This window comes from Folsomia candida, unplaced genomic scaffold (assembly GCF_002217175.1).
Source record: "Folsomia candida strain VU population unplaced genomic scaffold, ASM221717v1 Fcan01_Sc050, whole genome shotgun sequence".
NCBI classification, from domain to species: Eukaryota; Metazoa; Arthropoda; class Collembola; order Entomobryomorpha; family Isotomidae; genus Folsomia; species Folsomia candida.
In genome coordinates, this window is record NW_019091242.1 from 503,539 (window position 1) to 526,761 (window position 23,223).

The 23,223-nt window shown below is 36.6% G+C and overlaps 5 protein-coding genes across 8 annotated transcripts; 3 read left to right on the top strand and 2 right to left on the bottom strand.

The window, feature by feature from the left end:
* The first annotated feature begins 18 nt into the window (after positions 1–18).
* LOC110862203 (mitochondrial import inner membrane translocase subunit Tim13-like) lies at positions 19–1,561 on the top strand. Of its 2 annotated transcripts, XM_035845312.1 has the most exons (5): positions 19–210; positions 299–363; positions 473–568; positions 656–704; positions 1,163–1,561. In XM_035845312.1, exons 3-5 carry the CDS (start codon positions 494–496, stop codon positions 1,300–1,302), a joined length of 264 nt encoding a protein of 87 aa, XP_035701205.1. In that variant the 5' UTR covers positions 19–210; positions 299–363; positions 473–493; the 3' UTR covers positions 1,303–1,561. The 2 variants fall into 2 exon arrangements, with proteins under 2 accessions (XP_035701205.1, XP_035701206.1); XM_035845313.1 differs by lacking the exon at positions 299–363 and having other exon boundaries at positions 28–210.
* Positions 1,546–4,446, bottom strand: LOC110862202 (nucleolin). Its single transcript, XM_022111381.2, has 3 exons — positions 4,017–4,446; positions 3,324–3,527; positions 1,546–2,814 (listed from the first exon to the last, which is right to left on the bottom strand). Exons 1-3 carry the CDS (start codon positions 4,138–4,140, stop codon positions 2,411–2,413), a joined length of 732 nt encoding a protein of 243 aa, XP_021967073.1. The 5' UTR covers positions 4,141–4,446; the 3' UTR covers positions 1,546–2,410.
* A 7,681-nt stretch (positions 4,447–12,127) lies between these two features.
* LOC110862185 (beta-1,3-galactosyltransferase brn) lies at positions 12,128–15,393 on the top strand. Of its 2 annotated transcripts, XM_035845303.1 has the most exons (6): positions 12,128–12,314; positions 12,731–12,901; positions 13,342–13,847; positions 14,513–14,837; positions 14,923–14,946; positions 15,254–15,393. In XM_035845303.1, the coding sequence occupies exons 1-4, from the start codon at positions 12,277–12,279 to the stop codon at positions 14,833–14,835; spliced, it is 1,038 nt and encodes a 345-aa protein (XP_035701196.1). In that variant the 5' UTR covers positions 12,128–12,276; the 3' UTR covers positions 14,836–14,837; positions 14,923–14,946; positions 15,254–15,393. The 2 variants fall into 2 exon arrangements, with proteins under 2 accessions (XP_035701196.1, XP_035701197.1); XM_035845304.1 differs by lacking the exons at positions 14,923–14,946; positions 15,254–15,393 and having other exon boundaries at positions 13,342–13,843; positions 14,513–14,779.
* Positions 15,394–17,793: 2,400 nt separating this feature from the next.
* Positions 17,794–20,659, top strand: LOC118433392 (beta-1,3-galactosyltransferase brn-like). The gene is made up of 5 exons (XM_035845305.1): positions 17,794–18,027; positions 18,412–18,600; positions 19,018–19,308; positions 19,595–19,812; positions 20,310–20,659. The coding sequence occupies exons 1-5, from the start codon at positions 17,990–17,992 to the stop codon at positions 20,630–20,632; spliced, it is 1,059 nt and encodes a 352-aa protein (XP_035701198.1). The 5' UTR covers positions 17,794–17,989; the 3' UTR covers positions 20,633–20,659.
* LOC110862211 lies at positions 20,650–23,223 on the bottom strand. 2 transcript variants are annotated; one of them, XM_022111392.2, is made up of 4 exons: positions 22,915–23,223; positions 22,111–22,381; positions 21,447–21,564; positions 20,650–21,375 (listed from the first exon to the last, which is right to left on the bottom strand). In XM_022111392.2, exons 1-3 carry the CDS (start codon positions 23,149–23,151, stop codon positions 21,464–21,466), a joined length of 609 nt encoding a protein of 202 aa, XP_021967084.1. In that variant the 5' UTR covers positions 23,152–23,223; the 3' UTR covers positions 20,650–21,375; positions 21,447–21,463. The 2 variants fall into 2 exon arrangements, with proteins under 2 accessions (XP_021967084.1, XP_021967083.1); XM_022111391.2 differs by having other exon boundaries at positions 21,470–21,564; positions 22,915–23,222.

The window sequence follows — 23,223 nt, forward strand, 5'->3', positions numbered from 1 at the left end:
TCCAGTTCAGATTTTTTGGGAGAGATTTTCTGCTGCAACGTGCTCTTTACATTGCCGGCACTTAATAACTTAATTGTTGACAAATTTAATAATTTTTGAAAATTTAACTGTTCTCGTAACATTTCTTGATAGTCGAGGAATTGTGTGGATTGACCGGTTAGTTGTTTTAGCTCGGTATAAAACTTGACATTTTTGGAATTCTCTAAAAAAGTAAGTTAATTTCAATTTAACTGATTTGTAAAATATTTTAATTTAATTGCAATGAAATTCTATTTACTTGTTATTTTAAAATTTGTAGAAGCTGTCTTATCATCGTTGAGATAACTAAATAAGAAATAACGTGAATCAATTCATCAATAGAAAGTAAAAAGAAACAGTATTTTAAATTAAAATTTTTAATATACATAGTTTTAAAACTTAAATACTCATGGTTTAATGGATCCAAACTAACAAAACTATTTCTAAATTTCAGAAACGTAATCCTCCGTTTAAAATGGCGAATAAAGATGAATTAATGGATCAAGTCAAAGCCCAAATTGCAATAGTCAATGCGCAAGAACTTATTAGCGTAAATTTTATTTTAATATCAGTGCATTATGAACATTATTAACAAGTTCACTAAAATTAACGAATATCAATTGTTCCCTTGTTGCAGAAAATGACGGATAAATGTTTTAAAAAGTGCATAGTCAAACCAGGATCATGTAAGCATTTTCATCTAACAATAAAATTCTATTCACTATTAACGTAGGAATCGATCGCGACGATTTATCGCCAAACTTGTCAAAATTAGCACATTTCTACTCATTTTTCTCGGCTCTGGGAATACCAATGTAGTTAAAATTCTGGGCGACAAATTTGCCGTCAGTGAGTTGATTAATTAATGGAATGGCGATGAGTTTTTTTAGGCCAGTTCCAATTTTTCTGAAGGCTTTATAAACTTGAGATCTCCTTGTTCAAAAAGTGTCAAAATCAGGGGTGTATATTTTTAAAAATTGGAAACTCCCTGCTCAACAAATGAGTCGTCCAGAATTTTAAAATAAATTCCCAGAGCAGAGAAATGATTAGAAATGTGCTGATTTTTGCGAGTCCTACGTTAATAACTGAAAACAATACAAAAATTAACCACTCTTCTTATCTGATCTATCTTATCTATTCCCAGCTCTGGATAGCGGTGAACAAAAATGCATCGCGATGTGCATGGATCGCTACATGGATTCTTGGAACGCCGTATCCAAAGCGTACGCCAACCGCCTCGCGAAAGAAAGGAGTCGCGGTGGTGGGGGTGGATTTGGTGGATAATGAATACTTATCTTTAGCCCATTATTAAATATGTAGTAAATCCTTCAGAGTTAACTTTAGAAACATTTTATAATCAGTTAGTAGCAGCCAAAAAAAGTTCCATTCAGCTCAAAAACTTTGATCGTGTTCAGTTTATCAAGAAATATTAGGGTAAACTAATATGTAAATGAGTGGATGACAGTTATAGAGCTTTATTATTATCAAGATAAGCCATAAATAAATGGAATTTCACGACGTAATTGGTTCCCCTAAAACTCTAGAAGATTCAGTTTTATTGCATAATTAATTTCAATCAATTCTTATTCTTACAAGGCAGGATGTGTAGTTGGCTCATTTGATAAAATTACCTAACTGACTGATAAGGTCACGTATAAGCGCTGGCTGTCTATATTTACATAAACAGATAACCTACAAAATTACTTAATGGTTAATTAACGAACAATAATTAATTAATCTAAAGTTCAGACAAAGGTATTAGGAAATTAAAAAGCATTTAACTCTATAATAATCTCAAATTACAGTTTATTTAAAAGCAGTTCAAGTGGAAGTCAAAACCAAAATGTAAATGGGGCACATTTTCCAAATTAAGTGGTCTTAAATTTGCGAAAAGTTTGCCATTATCTTCTCTCTTTTCGCCATGATATGCGCAAATTCTCGCATTAATGCGTCATAATTAATTAGCTAATTAATTGCAACAAAGTCGTCATAATCCCCACGTGCATACACATATAAATGATGCATAGCATAGCAAATAACGTTATAGTTATAATTTTCTTCCTACTACAAAATATATTTCAAGTATTTTAACCAAGCTAAAAATTAAGCATTTATTTAATTAATACAAGCTAAAAATATTTAACTGATTTGAAGTGAATACAGTTGGTTGGGTTTTCAAGAAGTGAAATTACCTAAATCCGAGGTCGACGCCGCGCCGCGCCGCCGTCGCAGATCGTACGTCGCCGGTAGGATTTTACGCGGCGCCGCCCAAAAACTATTAAAATTGGCGTCGGCGTCGACCTTTGATCTAAATCCTATACATATCACTAAATACTTACTCTGCTTATAGCTTAATAATTAATTTAATTAATTAATTGTATCTGTCAAAAATTTAAAGTGACGCTTCCGAATCCTCCTCCTCCTCTTCTTCTTCTTCTTCCTCGTCAGATTCTTGCGGTGGTGGCGCTGCTGCTGGGACCGGGCGACGAGCGGGCTGCTGCTGTTGCGCGTTCCTATTTGGGGCCTGTGGTCCTTTTGGTGGTGGTTGCTGCTGTTGCTGTTGTTGACCTGGTTTGAAGGGTTGACCATCCGGTCCAACCTCGGCGAGCGTGCCTTTCCCAATGTCCACATTTTCGAAGGACAGCACGCCCCGTTCCGCGACCACGTGCAACGTTCCGGGCGGAACTTTATAGCTTTTCCCCCCCTCGGGAGCCTTGTTCTTGCTGAAGAAGACCGTGTAATCGCGGATGGCGCGTTTTGGTCGGGACGCGTCGTGAATGACGCGTTCGCTCGTGTCTAAAATGATCAGTTATTTTACGTATGAATTTTATATGAGTATTTTCTTAGCGTTTGTGAGACTCAAAATCAGGATATTTTAAATCATTTCTACGCTCTGGGAATTTATTTTGAAAGTTTGGACGACAAATTTGTAGAGCAGAGGTCGTTCCCAATTTTTTGAAAATATATACTCCAGATTTTGACCCTTTTTGAAGGAGGAGATCTCAAGTTTAAGAAGCCTTCAGAAAAATTGGAACTCGTCGAAACTGGCTCAAAAAACTCAACGCCATTCCATTAATCAACTCACTGACTACAAATTTGTCGTCCAGAATTTTAAAATAAGTTCCCAGAACCGAAACGTTACTAAAAATGTGCTAATTTTAGTGATGAGTTCTAATTATTCTGAAGACTTCCTACAAATTCGTTCTCTAGAATTTTAGAATACATAAATTGCCGGAGCCGAGAAATGATTGAAAATGTGTTGATTTTGGGGATGAGTCACCACGCTAAAAACGACGCTGTCTCACCAATTCCTTCCGGTGGTGGCCAGACGTCTTCGTTGAGCTGTGCGGGTTGTTCGGCGTAAATGGTGGGGGCGGCCTTGTACGTTCCGCAGGGTTTCCAACGCTCGTCATTCATCTGCATTTCGTCCTGCAGTTGAACCAGCGACACGGGCTGGTCGACCGGTTGAGACTCGTCATCCTTTGGGGGCCAGGACACCTTCTTGAATTCTATAATCAAAGTTCGGATATGTATTTACGAAAAGAACGTCAAAATATTTATGAAATATGTACGAAAAAAATATAAAGTTGTCGCAAAATTTGTATATTTCAGAATATGATGCTGGATTTTTTGTGGGCAAATTTCTTTGAGCATGCAAATTTCTTTGAGCATGCAAATTTCTTTGAGCATGCAAATTTCTTCTCGTGTCATTTAAATATTTACAAAATATATGAATTTTTTTAGTATGTGAATTATTTCCGTATTTTTTAAATAATAGCGGAAGTATTTATATTTCTGAAAACCTCGAAATATGTTCTAGTTTGTGAAAGATATTTTGAAATTTTTGTAATCTATGCGAGTTAAGGAACACACCCGCAAAATTTGGTCGTGGGTCGTCAAAAAATGAGAAGCTTAAAAACAAATATGTAACCCTCCTCTGGTCATAATTCTTCTAAATTACCCGTTCAAAAATTACTAATATTTTCCAGAATTCTTACTTTCCGAACACTTGGAGAAAACTTTGGGGAGCGGAGTTTGGGAGGGTTGTGGGGGCCAATCCGGCTTGAATTTGGTGGGTCGACCTAACGCAATTTCTTGCTCTTCGTCTGGCGACATGGTCATAATCTACTTTTTAACTTTCACAGATTCACCTCTCAGAAAAAAACACTATTTTTCTCAAAATTCCTTCAATAATTAAATTTTTTGTCGCGAAAAAACCAAAAATCCAGAATCCAAATGCTCCCTTTTCCGAATCACTGTCCCGTTTTGTGTGATCCTGATCCTGAACTGAGATAAGTCTCGAGACGAAATATTTTCGTGCACCCAGAGGAATGAGCGTATATCACGTATTTAAAAAGATAAAGTACAAGTTTAAACACTTTATGGTATCCAATCCACTTGTTAAAAACTCTCCAAATTCCTTATTATAAGCGTTCGTCTGCTTACTTATATATCTTTTCCTCACTTCATCTCAACCCAACCCATCCATGATTTCAAAAGCAGGGGGACAAGATTAGCAAATAATCTTCAAGAACAAGAACAGATACGGTCCTCGCAAAAATCTAGATACGCTTTTCTAACTAAACATCTACCAGAAAGTGAGGAATTAGTTTCCTCATATGCAAATTTAGTCAAAATACCGGGTAAAACACGGGTGTTTTTTTTACAGTATATGAAAAATCTACATAAATACACGTCTAACTAACTAAACTTCTCACTCACTGTACCAGAAGATTTCCTCTCTTCTTATGCAAATTTAGTCACACTTTAGTTAATAATATACCGGGTAAAACCCGGGTGTTCTTTACGGTACATGTGAAATCTAGATACGCGTCTAACTAACTAAACTATACCAGAAAGTTTCCTCTGTACATATGCAAATTTAGCCACAGTTTATGTATTTAACTAATATACCGGGTAAAACCCGGGTGTTTTTTACGGTATGGGCATATGTCTTGAATAAATGGTGGGATGGTTGGTTGGTTGGTTTGGTTATCCCGACCAAAATAGACATGACGTGAAATAGGTGACATAGTCATGCAAACTTTACTCTCCGACTGAACACGGAGGTTCGAGAACACGTACAAAAAAAATGCTCCGAAAAAAAAATGTTGCGAATGAAAAATGTTGCATACGTAAAAATAAAAACAAACTGCTTCTTTTAATAAGTTGGGTGGTAAAACCACAGAAAAATCTATTTTTTCAATAGTACAGCCTTCAATTTTTGCAGAAAGCAGAGTATTAAGGAGAGAAAAAGAATTAAACAAGATGTAGTACCCTTTGCTTAAATTAAATATTTTTACTGAAAAAATAGGGGCAACCGTTGCTCATTTGTTTCATAGTGGTATTCAATATTGCCCAAATTCATTTTAACAGATAAATTATTTTCAAGAAGTGGACATGTACAGAGCAAGTTAATTAATACAAATATGTACATAATTCTTAGGCAAAGGAAACATGACAAACTAAACATTCTGAGTGTAAATAGCAAGCTATGATCTGCAAATTTATATGGAAGTTATAGAACTTACACAACCTAATTGTTGCCCCTATTTTTTCAGTAAAAATATTTAATTTAAGCAAAGGGTACTACATCTTGTTTAATTCTTTTTCTCTCCTTAATACTCTGCTTTCTATAAAAATTGAAGGCTGTACTATTGAAAAAATAGATTTTTCTGTGGTTTTACCACCCAACTTATTTGATGCTTTTCACCTTAACATTAGCATATACATATTATGGTTACACTTCCCTAATGTCACAACCTCCATAAAGTACTTGCCCCAACCTCCCAAGTTCCGGGAAAACAATTTAATTGCACTAATGTCAGTTATATCCAGAAGTACGAGGAAAACTCGCATCTCGACTGGATTTTTCAGCTCTTGTAGAAGATAAAGCTTGCGCTGCAACTCGGGTCAAACACACTGGCGTAGGGGACATCGGCTCGGCTTGACTGCAAGTATTCCAGGTTCAAACCGCAGCACGGTACAGATAAATTTACTTTTTGCAACCTAGTTTTGACCACAATGTTATACCGTTGTATAGGGGGTAAAGTTCTACTTGCAACATAGCCGGACCACCCCCGGGAAGATATTGGGGAGTGGTCAATATCATCATTTTTTCATACTGACCACACCCCCAAACGCTGTCGGTGCGGTTTGAATATCCTACTAATAGAACTTGACCTCTTATGGCAAAGTTAAAAGCATTTTAGTCAAAACTGGCTTGCAAAAATGTAAACTAGCCTCTACTGAGATTTGAACCCGCGTGCTTATGCTACAGACTGAGCCGATGTCCCTTATGCCAGCAATTTGACTCGGGTTGCAGCGCTAGCTTTATCTTCTACAAGAGCTGAAAAATCCAGTCGAGATGCGAGTTTCCCTCCTACTTCTGGATATAACTGACATTATTTGTCATCATTATAATCGATGTATTCATGCCTTAATTTTTCCCCAAACCACTCCCGACGACGCAAGAACATTAATCTTGCTACTATTCATCAATTTGAATAATAATATCAATTTACCCTGAACCACACCCCCTCATTTTCATAGGGGTGTGGTCGTGACTCATTATTAGCTCACCCTGCGTAGCACGGGAGCTATTGAATTCCTCTTGTCCGTCCGTCCGTCCGTCCGTTGACGAGTTTTTTGCATCAATTGATGCTGATTAAAAATCCCCTTGTCCATTATAGACTTGTTTGGTCCCACCATTGGTATAGAACAATCCGAGCGCAAATGGTGCAAGTTAATTCAGCAAATAGATCGAGATAGGACTATAATTTTGGAATAAGTAGTACCGTTAGTACCGAGCAATTGGTTATTAAAAATGATGCGTAACAATTGGGCCATCTATTTCCCCCCAAAAATTAATGATGCATAACAATTGGGCCGTCTATTTCCCTTCCAAAATCATGTCCATTTGTTCGATTATTCTGCACCATTGACGCTAAAATATATACATTTGATAATACATAATTGGGAAAGGGATGCCCTATGCACCAATGTTGCAGAATGTCGGGAGAAAAAACCATACGATTTTTTCAAAGTTTTCAAAACTTTGTATCCCGTTGGTCGCTAATGTTGCACTAGTGGTGCAAACTAATTCCGGATTTTTAAAATATATTTTTCCGTTTATATTGCACTATTGGTGCAAGAATCTATGAGAGTGATAATCTATTTTGTCGGCTTATTCCGTACCTTTGGTGGAAAGTTATATGCAAATCATTATGACAGGGTGAGCTACTTGTAACGTTACTACGGTTTATTAATTTATGATATCACATGGTGAAAGCAGAATAGAAAAATATTCACTACTTCACAAATTATTTTGATTTTACTGTATTGAATACAACCACTCCCCCTGAGGTCAAGGGGGAGTGGGCGTGGGCGGACAAATTCTTCGCATAAAGTTGCTGAAGTATAAAACTTGGATATTTTGGTTTGATTCCCACTCATCTGGGGCATTTAGGGACTGGTATACGGTAAAAAACTATTCAGTGAAAATTTCAAAAAATTGCTATTACAATACCGCCACGGTCAAATTTATAAGTCGACGGCCACGTTGCACTCCTCATACATCTAAGGAATAGAAATCCGTGGTGATCGGCGATAAAAACCCATTCATGAAGGCTGTACATCGGTGAGATTGAGGAACAAAAAATTTTGAATTTTCAAATTTGTGGCCTCAAGGAGGCCTTAATTCGAAAGGGTCCCAATATAAATATTGTACATAAATTGCTTGCGGATGTAATTGTAATTTACTTCAACTCTCTATTATGCACCCAACTCATTCACGATAGAATTTTGTGATTTTTAGTCAAAAATACGTTTTAGCGGATATTTCATATTTCAAAAACTATTTGAAATTTCGAAAAACGGCACGCGTGCCCTATATCTATATTTGTGAGCTGGTTCTAATGGTTTTTACCGCATCCCCCTAGCTCATAAGGTCGAACCACACGGGCAAAAAAAAATTCACATTGAGCTTTGGTAAACGCATACTATATATTTCTCATATAGCACCAAATGTCTCACGTTGCTTCGACATTGGGGCTAAATGGAAAAAATAGAAAAAGAGATAAAACAATCGAGTAGGAAACTTAACTTTTGTTTTTCAGAGAGGTTACAAATTGCTGAAAAATCTCGTTCATGCTTATTCACACGTACGTCCTTGACCATCAATTTATGTATCTGGATCTCGATTTACTTACATAAAAGCTGTCTCACGCTCTATTTTTAATTCGACTACTTAATACGACCGACCCCAAAGTAGAGTGAGATAAACAAGGGGGAAAAAAGTAGCAAGAAAATGTGCAACAGTATGGTCACCAAGTAGAAAAGCTTGCCAAACGGTAGACATAGCCAAGAACAGAAGTCTCGTACATATGCAAATGAGTATGTGCCCCCACCCACGCGCGTGCAAACATGGGTCTTCCTCATCCTGATGGATAAATGATGATAAGTAGTCTGCATATCTAGATACATACAAGATGCAAATATTCTGCTGCTCTGATAAAATAAACAGATAACACAAATTACAAAATTGTATGTATGTCTGCAGTTTCTCAATTTTTGAAAATATTTATGTCAGCCGACGCTATGCAAAATTTGATATCGATGCAATTTCTCAATTTCTGCAAAAATAAATATCTAAAAATCATATGTAAGAGTGATTTTTCAATTAACAAAAAATGCACAAATATGACTCCAATTTCGTATTGAAAATTTTTTATTAATAATGTTTAACGCAGGTTAGCCTCGTTTATCAAACAAAATTATATTTTGGATGTTAAAAAATATCCAGAATATTATAATTATTATTTTTTTAGTACACTACATTTTTTAGTATATTAGTAATTTACGTACTAATTTACTAATTTGCGTAACGCAAATAAATATAATGTCGGTTTTGTCAGTTCAAAAGCTATGCAAAATTCAATACGTCATATTTAATAGCAATTTTTCAATTTTTGAAAAACAAATCACAATCACGACTCCAACTTCTCAATCTAAAAAACCAACAAAATTCATGCAGGTCTGTCAATTCTACGAAAATGTACATATTTTTGGAAATTATGCCAGGACCACGTATGCATGTAAATAATGCCGGTTTAGACAGTTCAGGTGCCCACGCTGTGCAAAAATTTGATATGGATATCATTCTACTCACAATGGAACCTTTTTTCAAGCTACACCAGGATCAACTAGCGAGTTACGTCAAAAAATCAAGCCAAAAATTAAGAGTCACATGGCACTCATATTTCCGTTGAATGGCCCCTTTGAAGAAAAATATTGGGGGTCAAAGTTCTCCCTGGTTTTCGCCCCGTGGAGGAAAAAGCAAGGGAAAATGTGCTCAAAAATTGAACTTAACCGCCACTATTTTTCTTCAAAGGGGCCATTCAACGGAAAGAAAAGTGTCACGTGACTCATTATTTTTGGCGTGATTTTTTGACATAGCTCACTAGTCAATCCCGGTGTAGCTTGAAAAGAGGTTCCATTGTCAGTTCAGGATAACGATCACTTCAGTCAGTGCATGTTTACTCATCGGGAGTGGCCGCGGAAGTGTGAGTGAGGACAGAGGGACAAGGTCCCCACGGTTATTCGATGTCCGCATCATCTTCCCATGTTATGTAAACTCCTCCTTCCCCCCATCCCACAATATAAATATCCCAAGATATCCCCACGCTTCCGCGGCCACTGCACAAAGAAGTGAAATGTTAGACCATACCTGTTCACCTTCATTCATTTGACTGATTATGATAGTGAATGAAGATGAATTTCCTGTCATTTAAATGAAAATAAATGAAGGGTTCCGTCATTTCAGATGAATGACTGTGAATGAAAGGATTGTTCACTTATTTCATTTTTAGCCCGAACCAGGGCTTATGTAATCGTCATGTCCGTCCGTCTGTCCGTCTGTCCGTCCGTCTGTCTTTCGATAACTCTCGAACGAGTTGACCGATTTGGACCAAATTTGGTACAGACATGTATCTGGGCAATGCAACGACCGAGTTCGAAGATGGGTTCAATCAGAAAAGTTTTGGACCGGTGGGGGTCATCGGAGTGGGTGGGGTATTATGCACCAAAATTTCAAAATTGTCGTAGAAAGCTGAAATTTGGCACAGAGGTTACTAATGGCTCCTAATAGATAAAAATGAGTTAAAGTTGGAAAAATTTTCATCTTGAGGGACCCTAGAGGGTGACCCATACTGATTTTTCAAAATCATCATATCAAGCTGAAATTTGGTGGAGAGGTTGCTTATGGGTCCTAATGGAAGAATATGACATGAAATTGGTAAAATTTTTATCTAGAGCGACCCTATGGGGTGACCCATACCGATTTTTAGAAATTAACATAGAAAGCTGAAATTTGGACCAGAGATCCTTACTGCTTTCTCATGAAATAATACGAAGTTAAATATGAACACAAATTGACCATATGGGCTGTAGAGGCGACCCCCACTGGGAAGTAGTCAAGGGCAATGGATAGTAAATATTTTTAGAATTTGGAGCCTAGTAGTACGAAAGATTGATGCAAGTTAATGCAAAAATTAGTGTAAAATAGTAGCACATAATTTTATAGAAAACTACTGAGAAACATGGGTTTACTAAACCTGGTTCGGGCTAAGCAAAGCTGTACTGATAGGTTTTCACCCTATGCTTAATACATGGGGCGCAGTAAGAAATGAAGTCCAATGAAGTGAAATGAATGTGAATGACAATCTGTAGTCCGAAATCGGAATGACTGACTTTGAATGAAAACTGAATTTTTGTTGAACAGGTATGCGTTAGACTGGATAAAATAAAATTGCATGTTTATCTAAGTAATTCAGTTCAGTAGCGTGATCGTAATGTACAAAATAAGCAAATACATATCAAAATCCATACTTAATGTCCCCACAGCTTCCGCGGCCACTGCTCATCGTACGGACAAACAGACAGAGAATGACATCGACTAGCGAAACCAGGGGCGAGAGATGAGAGGTGCAGATTTATTTGTGACTCAGCCAAAATATCTACATACGTGACGCAATCCGGGTATTATGTTCCTTTCGAGAAGAAGATCTTTTGACTTTTGCAAAGTTATTGTTTCTCCGCAGAGACGAGTATTTGTGTATTTTTGTTGTTAAAAATCCCAAAGTTGACACCCCATTGACCATGAAGTGTTGTGACGATGGGATGATTAATTGCTTCCTCTTCTTCTTAACTCACTCATCCAGATAATTTAGGAAATTTTTGCTACCTTATCATCTCAAAAGCGTGATAATATAGTACCATCGTACCTGTTCACATTCACTCAATGAGGGCGAAATGAATTTTGAGTCAATTTTGGTTTAATTTTAAATGTATTTTTACTAAATTTTGATTTAATTTTGATTGACTTTTGCTTGAATTAAGAATTACTTTTGAATGAATTTTGATTGAATTTTAAATGACTTTTGATTGAATTTTGAATAAATTTTGAATGGATTTGGAATGGATTTGGAATGGATTTTGAATGAATTTTGATTGAATTTTGAACGAATTTTAAATAATGGATTGAACTTACAATTCAGCACAATTTTTCTAACAGATTATTATTTAACTATTTCCAATTTTATGTGACGACGATGCGGAATTTGGCGACATAAATTTCTCATGTCATTATCAAAATTATGTGCATTTGTATACATATATGTATACACGGGTAAATGAGTCAAATGCTCGTATGCAGATTTTCTTGCAAGTATGGCACCACGCCAAAAATACTTATTTGACAAAAACATTTATGCAAAACAATAATATTTGCATATTATGTACATATTTGATTTACATACGTATGCTCCAAAATGGGATTAGTGAATTAATTAAATTTGAATTTAGTAAATATTTGTATAGTAAAAGTTATCATTTAAATCAATGTCATGTTAAAAAAAATCCGGATCATGCATTTGGTGTGAATCTGAAATAAAATTTACATGAAATGGACACTCCTGGAAATTTTAAGCAAATTTTAAATCATAATTCAAATGATTCCCTACAAAACCAACATCCTCCATAAATTTTACAAAATGTAAAATCTGAACGCCAAAGTAGAGATTTGAGCCATAAATATTTTATTATTATAATTTGCATTTTTCGTGACTACACCTGATGATTTTAGAACAATAAATAAAAAAAGAATACTTATTTTTTCGCTGGTAGAATTCGCTTTTTTAAACTTTTTTAAAATTTTATTACCTGGATTTTATATTGGTTGGCAGCTGACTCGGAATCATCATGTGGGGTCAATATCTCCGGATAAGGTTCCAAATTCTGTTAGTAATTCACTAATTAATCATTGGACTCATCACCAGAATCGTGAAAATCAGCACATTTTTAAGAAATTCACCACTCTGGGAATTTATTTTAAAATTCTGGACCACAAATTTGTAGTCAGTGAGTTGATTATGGAATGGCGTTGAGTTTTTTTAAGCCAGTTTCGACGAGTTCGAATTTTTCTGAAGGTTTCGTAAACTTGAGATCTCCTTCAAAAAGTGTCAAAATTTGACTGGAGTGGATATTTTATTAAAATTTGGAACGACCTGCTCTACAAATATGTCGTCCAGAATTTGAAAATAAATTTCCAGACAAGAGAAATGTGCTGATTTAGACGATAAGTCAGAGTCCTAAGGTCCATCCAATGTTGATAAGAAATTTCAATTTAATCTTCACGATTTTATTTTCTGAACAGGAAACGACGACCAAAAACCTTGCTTCCCATCGCAGCAGCGTTTTTTATTTTAATTCTTCTTGTTTGGACGTTTGGAGTGGATTTGATTGTACGAGAAACGCCATATTCACAATTTACGTATCCATTGGCCGTCAGCAATGAAGATTTCTACAAAATCGTGACTAACTTCCGGTGAGGATAATTTTGCTGGAGGAGGACTCGTAAAAAAATGACATCGTCACATGTCATCGTGATCAATTAAAATCAGCACATTTTAATCATTTCTCGACTCTGGGAATTTATTTCAAATTCTGAACGACAAATTTGTAGAGCGGAAGTCGTTCCTAATTTTTTTAAAGAAATATACACTCCAGATTTTGACACTTTTTGAAGGAGGAGATCTCAAGGTTAAGAAGCCTTCAGAAAAATTGGAACTCGTCGAAACTGGCTCAAAAAACTCAACGCCATTCCATCAATCCACTCACCAACTATAAATTTGTCGCCCAGAATTTTAAAATACATTCCCAGAGGCGAGAAATGACTAAAAATATGCTGATTTTGACATCTTTAATTCATCTTCTCTCCTACTTATCCTCCCTTATTTACTAATTTTGACTGTATTTTATTTTCAGACACAAAACCCGCACCGCTTTCACCCCAACGAATCAATATTACTCCAAAATAGCAATTACCCCAAGTAAAACTACCTTCGGATGTGAAAATGACCACTTCTTCTTCCTCATCCTGGTTAAATCTGCGCCTCAAAATGCCGAAAATCGCGACGCCATCAGATCCACATGGAAAAAAGAGGTGTTCGGAATTTCCACAAAGACGCTATTTTTCATCGGCAACTCGAACAATGGAGTCCACCAGGAGGCTTCCCTGATTCTTGAAGAGGAACGCTTCCAAGACATCGTCCGACTCCAGTATGACGACACGTATTACAACAATACCATCAAAACGGTGGTCGAGATGCGATTTGCGGCCGAAATTTGTCCCAATTTTAACTACGTCATCTTACTTGATGACGATTACTACTTTTCGGTCCGACAACTGCGACAATTCACGGAGGAACAGGATCGAGAAAGGCTTTATGCGGGACATGTCCAGTTCCCGAAGCCTGTGCGGTTTCGAGTTAGTGAGTTATTTTTAGACAAAATCTTACCAGTTTTTGGGGTGGGGAGTTCAGAAATCGATATCATTTTTCGGGTACGAGGTTAAGAATGTCGAGTTTTTAATTTTAGACACGATTTGAGGTGGGTATTTCAGAAATTGCCGTTTCGAAAATTAATTGCATTGAAAATTTGAAAATTAGATCCATTGTCGTTTCGACCTGGTGACAGGTCGAAACGACATGACAGGTAGAGTAGGTCAAAGGTGGTGAAATATCGAATTTTTCTAGCAAAAATGATACCTCATCATTTTTCATAATTCATTTTTCATGATTCATACCTGTTCAAAAATTTAGTTTTCATTCAAAAGTCAGTCATCCCGATTTCTGAGTCAGAAATTCTGGCAGATTTGCATTCACATTCAGTCATTTTCTTTCAAATTCATTTCACTTCATCTGACTTCATTTCTTACTTCGCCCTATGTATTAAGCATAGGGTGAAAAATGAAATGAGTGAGGAATCCTTTCATTCATTCACTGTCATTCATATGAAATGACAGAATCTTTCAGTCATTTTCATTCATTATCATAATCAGTCAAATGAATGAAAGTGAACAGGTACAGATTATGCCTCGATTACGCGTTAAAATTTAAAATACTAAAAAATTTTCAATTTTGTTCTAATTTTTCAGATAATAAATTTTTCATCGACTTGGACGAATACCCTTTCGATTATTTTCCAAGATTTGTCAACGCTGGAAACATTCTGCTGTCTAAATCGGCCCTTTTGGACATTTACTACGCGACATTTTTCGTAACCCCGTTTCGCTTTGATGACGTCTATGTGGCCATCTGCGCCAAGAAAATGGGGATCGAACCAGTTCATTCGGATCGCTTTATACGTTTGAGAGAAAATGGGGATCAACCGAGGGAAGGCTTGATTGCGGCGCATGGCTACCCTCCAGAACGACTGAGAATGTATTGGGAAGTCCAAAAAGAGGCTGGATTCGTTTAACGGTGGATTCATCGCCATATTTTTAACTTTGGAAATTTATTTTTAAATTCTGGATTCATTTAATAACCAATTTTGTCATTTTCGTAGTTTTCCAATGGGGACGCAAACCATGTTCAACCCAGATTATTTTCTGACCAGCTCAGTTTGTAAAAGCAACTCTTTAGAAATAACATTTAGTGCGCAGATGTGAAAACTTCAGCGTGTTATTGGCGCCGCAAGTTCGCTAAAACGCTCGAGGAATAGGAATAGACACATGTTCCGCTGGAAAACTGAGCGTTTTCGCGAACGTGCGGCGCCCGTAATTTGCTGAATTTTTTGCACGTGCCATACTAAATGTTGAGTTTAAAGGGTTGGTCTTTCAAACTGAGACGAAGCGGGGCTGAACATGGTTTGTGACTAATTGTGACCCGATTTCCAGTTGGTTTTCTTACTTCAATTCATTCAACATTTTAAAAAGCTAACGTTGTTATTTATTTATATTATGAAAATTATCTTATAAACAGTTTACATATTATTTTAGATAAACGTACGTATGTAACAATTAAAAATGACTAAAAACAGGCAAAAATTCTTACAAAAATTCTGTGAGTAATGTAATTCATACTTAAAATAAAAAAAAACGAATGATCCAGTTATATTGTTCCGCAATGTTCCTATAAAACCACGATGTTCTTCAGAACTTACAACAACTTCATATCCTTGCATCACGACTACAATTTCAAAAAAATAGAAAATTTAGGCTGTAAACATATTTCAAGTAAAATTGCTCCAATTTAGATATACACGCTTGTCCAGATTTCATTCATACTTTAAAAAACGCATCATCCAAATATCTCGTTCCACGACGTTCCTTCAGCGCCACAATTTCTCTTTGTTCTTCGGAACGTTCGACAACTTGTATCACTGTGAGGAAAGAAAAGTGCATGAGAAAATTTGATTTGCGGATGATGCCACCCGATCAATCGCTCCCCGGCTAACGCACCCCACCATTGCCACCCCCGAGCAATCGCACCCGATCAATCGCACCCCTGCAGATGCCACCCCTTATCAATCACACCCCTATTTATTTGTGCCTGAGAATTTGTCAAAATCTAACGGGGGTGGGATACTCCTAGGGGTGTGATTGATAAGGGGTGGCATCTGCAGGGATGAGATTGATCGGGTGCGATTGCTCGGGGGTGGCATCATCCTCGGGGTGGCAATGGTGGGGTGCGTTAGCCGGGGTGCGATTGATCGGGTGACATCATCCGCACACCGAAAATTTAGATTTTTGGCAACGTAACATTTATTTCATGTAAATTTTCAGTGTTTCGGTTTCGGGTGTGAGTCACCACTTGCAAGAAATAGAGGGTCGAGAAAGTGGTTTCTTGCAGGTGTATATTTTGACCTGCAAGAAATGCATGGCGCAAGAAACGGCGCCCCGCCACCCGCCGATGTAAATACTTGATACGCGCATGGCTGGATGGCGCTTATTTCGTGCACCCTGAATTTTTGCGTTTTTTTTGCATTGTAGTGCAAGAAATGTATCAAACTTGACAGCTTTTTTTCGAATTTTGATCGTTTCTACCATTCTTTCGGGCGTAAGTAAGTAACCACTTGCAAGAAATACATGGAAGAAAGTGATTTCTTGCAGCTAAATAGATATTTTGACCTACCGTAAAAACTCAAATAGTGACCCTTGCTCAAATAGTAGCCGTGTTCAAATAGTAGCCCTGTCTTTTTTCATAATTTTAAAAATAGTGACCTTGCTCAAATAGTAGCCCTGTCCAAATAGTAGCCTTATTCAAATTATCGCCGTGCGTCAACTTCCAATGTAAATACAACCACATATGTACATCCTGGTCAGCTCATTTAAGCAATTCAATTAGAATTAAATTTAATCCCAGATGCACAAAATCCAAATGAACAAAAAATTCGCTTATTGAGGAAATTGATTATGAACAGGCCGAAACAATATGATCGACATCGATTACGATTGCAAGAGAGAAATTGTGCTGTTATTAAAATTTACTCTGAACTTGATTCTGGAAACAGAAATATAATAACTGTGCTAAAATTGTAGCCCCGCCGTTTTTCATAATTTTAAAAATAGTGACCTTGCTCAAATAGTAGCTTTGCTCAAATAGTAGCCGGGTCCCAGCCTCCCATTTTGTAAATAGTAGCGCCCGGCTACTATTTGAGTTTTTACGGTATTTTGAATGGATTTTAAATGAATTTTAAATATTTTTTTTAATGAATTTTGACTCGATTTAATTTTGAATGCATTTTTACTAAATTTTTGAATTTGGATTGAATTTTTGAATGAATTTTGATTTAATCTTTTACCCAAGTTCGATTTAATTTTGATTAAATTTAGAATTACTTTTGAACGAACTTTGATTGAATTTTGAATGAATTTTAAATAATGAATGATTCAACTTACAATTCATCACACTTTTTCTAACAGATTATTATTTAACTATTTCCAATTTTATGTGACGAAGATGCGGAATTTGGCGACATAAATTTCTCATGTCACCATCAAAATTATGTAAATTTGTATTTATGTAGATGGATATGTATGAGTCACAAATGCTCGTATTAATGCAGATTTTCTTGCGAGTGTGGCACCACGCCAAAAATACTTATTTGACAAAAACATTTATGCAAAACAATAATATTTGCATATTATATATGTAAATATTTTATTTACATATGCTTCAAGATGAGATTAATGAATTAATCAAATTTGAATTTAGTAAATATTTAAATATTTACTAAATAGTTATCATTTAAATCAATGTCATTTTTTCAATTCCGCATCATGCAATGCTTTCGTGTGAATTCTCTGGAACAAAATTTGCATCAAATGAACACTTCTGGAAATTTTAAGCAAATTTTAAATCATAATTCATAATTCTAATGATTCCCTACAAAACCAAAATCCTCCATAAATTTTACAAAATGTAAAATCTGAACGCCAAAGTAGAGATTTGAGCCATAAATATTTTATTATGATAATTTGCATTTTTCGTGACTACACCTGCTGATTTTAGAACAATAATAAATAATAAAAAATAATAATTTGTTCGCTGGTCAAATTCGTTTTTTTAAACTTTTTTAAAAATTTAACTACCTGGATTTTATATTGGTTGGCAGCTGACGCGGAATCATCATGTGGGGTCATTATCTCCGGAAAAGGTTCCAAATTCTGTAAGCAATTAACTAATTAATCATTGTTAACGTTAGACTCTTCACTAGAATTGTGAAAATCAGTACATTTTTAGGAATTTCACGGCTCTGGGAACTTATTTTGAAATTCTGGAAGACAAATTTGTAGTCAGTGAGTTGATTTGGAATGGCGACAAGTTTTTTGAGCCACTTCAAAATTTTCTACTTGAAATCTCCTCCTTCAAAAAGTTTCAAAATCTGGATGGAGTGGATATTTTTTTTAAATTGAGAATGATCTGTTCCACTAATTTGTCGTCCAGAATTTTAAAATAAATTTCCAGAGAAGAGAAACGTGCTGATTAAGTTCCATCCAATGTTGATGAGAAATTTCAATTTAATCATCAAGATTTAATTTTTTTTGAACAGGAAACGACGACCAAAAACATTGCTTCCGGTCGCAGCAGCCTTTTATTTTTTCATTCTTGGTTTCATTCTTGTTCATCATATTTGGAAGTTTGGAGTGGATATGTTGATACGAGAAACGCCATATTCACAATTTACGTATCCTTTGGCCGTAAGCGATGAAAATTTCTACAAAATCGTGACTAATTTCCGGTAAGGATAATTTTAACGAAGGAGGACTCGTCAAAGAAATGACATCGTCATCAATTAAATCAGCACATTTTTTAATAATTTCTCCACTCTGGGAATCTATTTTAAAATTCTGAACGACAAATTTGTGGAGCAGGTCGTCGTTCCCAATTTTTTTTTGAAATATACACTCCAGATTTTGACACTTTTTGGCGGAGGAGATCTCAAGTTTAAGAAACCTTCAGAAAATTTGGAACTCGTCGAGTAAACTGGCTCAAAAAACTCAACGCCATTCCATTAATCAATTCACCGACTACAAATTTGTCGCCCAGAATTTTAAAATAAATTCCCAGAGGCGAGAAATGACTAAAAATATGCTGATTTTGACATCTTTAATTCATTTTCTCTCCTACTTATTTCTAATTTTGACTACATTTTCAGAGACAAAACCCTCAGCCCTTTCACTCCAACGAATCAATACTACTCCAAAATAGCAATCACCCCAAGTAAAACTACCTTCGGCTGTGAAAATGACCACTTCTTCTTCCTCATCCTGGTTAAATCTGCGCCTCCAAATGTCGAAAGTCGCGACGCCATACGAGCCACGTGGAAAAATGAGGTGTCCGGAATTACCACAAAGACGCTATTTTTCATCGGTAACTCGAACAATGGATCCCACCAGGCTTCCCTGGTTGTTGAAGAGGAACGCTTCCAAGACATCGTCCGAATCCAGTATGACGACCTGTTCAAAAATTTAGTTTTCATTCAAAAGTCAATCATCCCAATTTCTGACTGAAGATTTTCGTTCACATTCAGTCATTTTTGTTCAGATTCATTTCATTTCACCAACTTCATTTTTTTTTTTACTTCGGATGAAAAATGAAATGAGTGAAAAATCCTTCATTCACAGTCATTCATCCGAAATGAAGGAATCTTTCACTCATTTTCATTCAAATAACAGGAATTTCATTTTCATTCACTATGTATTATAATCAGTCAAATGAATGAATATGAACAGGTATGACGACACGTATTACAACAACACCATCAAAACAGTGACCGAGATGCGATTTGCGGCCGAAGTTTGTCCCAATTTTAACTACGTCATGTTAATTGATGACGATTACTACTTCTCGGTCCGACAACTGCGACAATTCACGGAGGAGCAAGAACCCCATGGAGAAAGGCTTTATGCAGGAAATGCACAGTTCACGAAACCTTTGCGGAATCGATTTAGTGAGTTATTCTTCGTTAGATAGATACGTTGTCATTTATTTTTAGGCTAAATCTTACTAGTTTTTGGGGTTTAGAGTTCAGAAATCGCGATCATTTTCATGGTATGATGACCCATTGATCGTGGAAAGTAGGTCAAAGGTCAAAAATGTCGAATTTTTGGTAATTTGGGGCTCGGATTCCAGAAATCGCTATCATTTTCAACGTAAGATGGCTCCTTGAAAGTGGAAACGAGGTCAAAAGTAAAAAAAAATGTCTAATTTTTCGTTTTAGACGTAATTTTAGACGGGGATTTGAGAAATCACCATCATTCTCGACGTAAATCGCCCTGATGACTGTGTAAATGAGGTCAAAGGTCATAAAATGTAGAAAATGTCGAATTTTTCTAGAAAAACTAATGTACCTCGATCGATTGCACTACGTTCCGCGAGTTTATTATATCTGTTGACTATTTTGTTAAGTAAATACTCCAAATTTTTTAAATTTTGGTCTAATTTCAGATAATAAATTTTTCATCGACTTGGACGAATACCCTTTCGATTATTTTCCAAAATTTGTAAACGCTGGAAACGTCCTGCTGTCTAAATCGGCCCTTTTGGATATTTACTACGCGACATTTTTCGTAACTCCGTTTCGCTTTGATGACGTGTATGTGGCCATCTGCGCCAAGAAAATGGGGATCGAACCAGTTCATTCGGAACGCTTTCAGCATATGCAAGAGGATGGGGATCAGCCGAGGGAGGGCTTGATCGCGGCGCATGGCTACTCTCCAGAACGGCTGAGAATGTATTGGGAAGTCCAAAAAGAGGCTGGATTCGTTTAACGGTGGATTCATCGCCATATTTTTAACTTTGGAAATTTATTTTAAAATTCTGGATTCATTTAATAACCAATTTTGTCATTTTCATAGTTTTCCAATGGGGACCCAAACCATGTTCAACCCAGATTATTTTCTGACCATCTCAGGTTAAAAGAGCAACTCTTTAGAAATAACATTTAATGCGGAACTTAAGTAGATGCGAAAAATTCAGCAAATTATGGGCGCCGCAAGTTCGCTAAAACGCTCGAGGAATAGGAATAGACACATTTTCCGCTGGAAAACTGAGCGTTTTCGCGGACGTGAGGCGCCGATAATTTGCGAAATTTTTCGCATCTATGCAAGTGCCGCAGTAAATATTGTTTCTAAAGAGTTACCCTTTCAAATTGACCTGGTCAAAAAATAATCTGGGCTGAATATGGTTTGTGATCACCCCATTGCCAGTTGTTTTTCTTACTTCCAATTCATTCAACATTTTAAAAAGCTAACATTGTTATTTATTTATATTATGAAAATTATCTTATAAACAGTTTACATATTATTTTAGATAAACGTACGTATGTAAAAATTAAAAAAGTAACTAGATAAAAACAGGCAAAAATTCTTACTAAAATTATTAGCACAAAGTCTGAGTAATGTAATTCATACTGAAATTTTAAAAAAAAACGAATGATCCAGTTCCGCGCTTAGTACCAAGATTTCTCTGTGTTCTTCAGGACGGTCAACAACTTCATGTCCTTGCATCACGACTACGATTCCAAAAAAATAGAAAATTTAGGCTGTGTATTTCAAGTAAAATTGCTCAAATTTAGATATTAACCCTTGTCCAGATTTCATTCATACTTTAAAAAACGCATCATCCAAATATCTCGTTCCACGACGTTCCTTCAGCACCACAATTTCTCTTTGTTCTTCGGAACGTTCGACAACTTGTATCACTGTGTGGAAGCAAAGAAAAATGAGAAAATTTAGATCTTTGGCAACGTTTATTTCATGTAAATTTGCAGCGTTTCTTGTGCAAGAAATAACGGGGAGAAAATGGTTCCTTGCAGGTAAATATTTTGACCTGCAAGAAATGCAAGGCGCAAGAAATGACGCCCGACGCTATCCTTCGTATGGCGCGTGGGTAGATGGCGCCTACATATTTCTTGCACTATCTCACAGTTTCTTGCACCTCGCATATCTTGTGTTGCTTGCTTTGCAGTGCAAGAAATGTAGCAAATCTGCAAGAAATGCAACATGGGTTGCAAGACGAAATGGCAAGAAAGTGTTGTTTTCAGGGATTTTGCCCTGCAAGAAATTCAAGGCGTAAGAAACGACGCCCCGTCGCTGTAAATACTTCATACGGCGCGTGGCTGTATATTTCTTGCACTTTCTCCCAGTTTCTGGCACCCCACATTTCTTGCTTTCCAGTCCAAGAAATGTAGCAAATCCGTAAGAAACGAAACACTATAAATTTCCTAAAATTTATGATCCGTCCTTACACTCTGGTGTAGAATCGTTCTGATTTTCCTCCTCTTCCTGATCACATTTTCCCTTCTTTTCTGTGCCGGACGGCGTCTTGTTCTGGTGATCTCCTCTCCAGTGAAGAATGTCTGTCATGGCTTTGAAAATGATGTCATTATCGTTCCCAACCACGGCCAGGGTCAAGTCATCGACTCGTTTAAGAAGGTTGTCCAACTCGGTGGTGGTCACGTCTTTCTCTCGAAGAGGAACGTGCTGATCGCCGTACACGTGTCGTAACGGGTTCGTCCCCTAAATATTTCGATAAGGAGACTATTTTAAAATTTTATGGGATTTTGAATAACATCGTTTCGTTTATTGCTACATATCTTACGCTGGAAAGTAAGCCACGCAGGGAATGCGAGGTGCAAGAAAGTGGGAGAAAGTGCAAGAAATATGTGTCGTTTATATGAAGCATAGCGATGGGGCGTAGCTTGTTTCACCGTGCATTTCTTGCAGTTGCAGATCAAAATAGTTGCATAAAAAACACTTTCTTGCAGTTATTCCTTGTTATTTTGTTTCTTGCTGGTTTGCTACATTTCTTGCACTGCAACGCAAGAAATTCGAGGTGCAAAAAACTGGTAGAAATATGCGCCATCTTCGCGTCACGCGCCGTATGAAGTATAGCGCCGGGACGTCGTTTCTTGCGTCTCGCATTTCTTGCAGGTCAAATATTCACCTGCAAGAAACCACTTTCTCCCCATGATTTCTTGCAACTGGTTTCTTGCACCTGAATAATTTTCGAATACAAAAAATGCCACAAGCAATAAAATCCGAACTCATACCAAATAATCTCCATGAACCGCGGATGCTGCCAGAATTGCGGAATCTCTTCCGATAAGTGTCACATCCTCGGCGTCGTCGTTATCACTGCTGCTGTCGCCTAGATCAATTATAGGAATGGGATCCTTGACGTCGTGATGTTCCGGAGTAGTAGGTCGAGATGAGGAGGAGGATGACATGTCGAAAAAATTGGAGAAATTTCGAAAAAAGTACAAAATTTCCTTGGAATAAAATAACATACATAAAACAGAAACTGAACTGCTGGAGAGTAGCCTGCTGGAAGGGCAGAGACTGGACAAGGATAGAAAGTT

Excerpts from the sequence above, each read along its gene's own strand:
- LOC110862185 (XM_035845303.1), top strand. The coding sequence starts at position 12,277 with ATGTGGGGTCAATATCTCCGGATAAGGTTCCAAATTCT. Across the intron at positions 12,315-12,730 it reads CGGATAAGGTTCCAAATTCT|GAAACGACGACCAAAAACCT; the intron begins GTTAGTAATTCA and ends TTTTCTGAACAG. Across the intron at positions 12,902-13,341 it reads AAAATCGTGACTAACTTCCG|ACACAAAACCCGCACCGCTT; the intron begins GTGAGGATAATT and ends TTTTATTTTCAG.
- LOC110862203 (XM_035845312.1), top strand. The coding sequence starts at position 494 with ATGGCGAATAAAGATGAATTAATGGATCAAGTCAAAGCCCAAATTGCA. Across the intron at positions 569-655 it reads ATGCGCAAGAACTTATTAGC|AAAATGACGGATAAATGTTT; the intron begins GTAAATTTTATT and ends CCCTTGTTGCAG. Across the intron at positions 705-1,162 it reads CATAGTCAAACCAGGATCAT|CTCTGGATAGCGGTGAACAA; the intron begins GTAAGCATTTTC and ends ATCTATTCCCAG.
- LOC110862202 (XM_022111381.2), bottom strand. The coding sequence starts at position 4,140 with ATGACCATGTCGCCAGACGAAGAGCAAGAAATTGCGTTAGGTCGACCC. Across the intron at positions 3,528-4,016 it reads TTTCTCCAAGTGTTCGGAAA|AATTCAAGAAGGTGTCCTGG; the intron begins GTAAGAATTCTG and ends CTTTGATTATAG. Across the intron at positions 2,815-3,323 it reads GCCACCACCGGAAGGAATTG|ACACGAGCGAACGCGTCATT; the intron begins GTGAGACAGCGT and ends TGATCATTTTAG.
- LOC118433392 (XM_035845305.1), top strand. The coding sequence starts at position 17,990 with ATGTGGGGTCATTATCTCCGGAAAAGGTTCCAAATTCT. Across the intron at positions 18,601-19,017 it reads AAAATCGTGACTAATTTCCG|AGACAAAACCCTCAGCCCTT; the intron begins GTAAGGATAATT and ends CTACATTTTCAG. Across the intron at positions 19,309-19,594 it reads CAAGACATCGTCCGAATCCA|GTATGACGACACGTATTACA; the intron begins GTATGACGACCT and ends GAATATGAACAG.
- LOC110862211 (XM_022111392.2), bottom strand. The coding sequence starts at position 23,151 with ATGTTATTTTATTCCAAGGAAATTTTGTACTTTTTTCGAAATTTCTCC. Across the intron at positions 22,382-22,914 it reads CGGTTCATGGAGATTATTTG|GGGACGAACCCGTTACGACA; the intron begins GTATGAGTTCGG and ends CGAAATATTTAG. Across the intron at positions 21,565-22,110 it reads GAACGATTCTACACCAGAGT|TGATACAAGTTGTCGAACGT; the intron begins GTAAGGACGGAT and ends GCTTCCACACAG.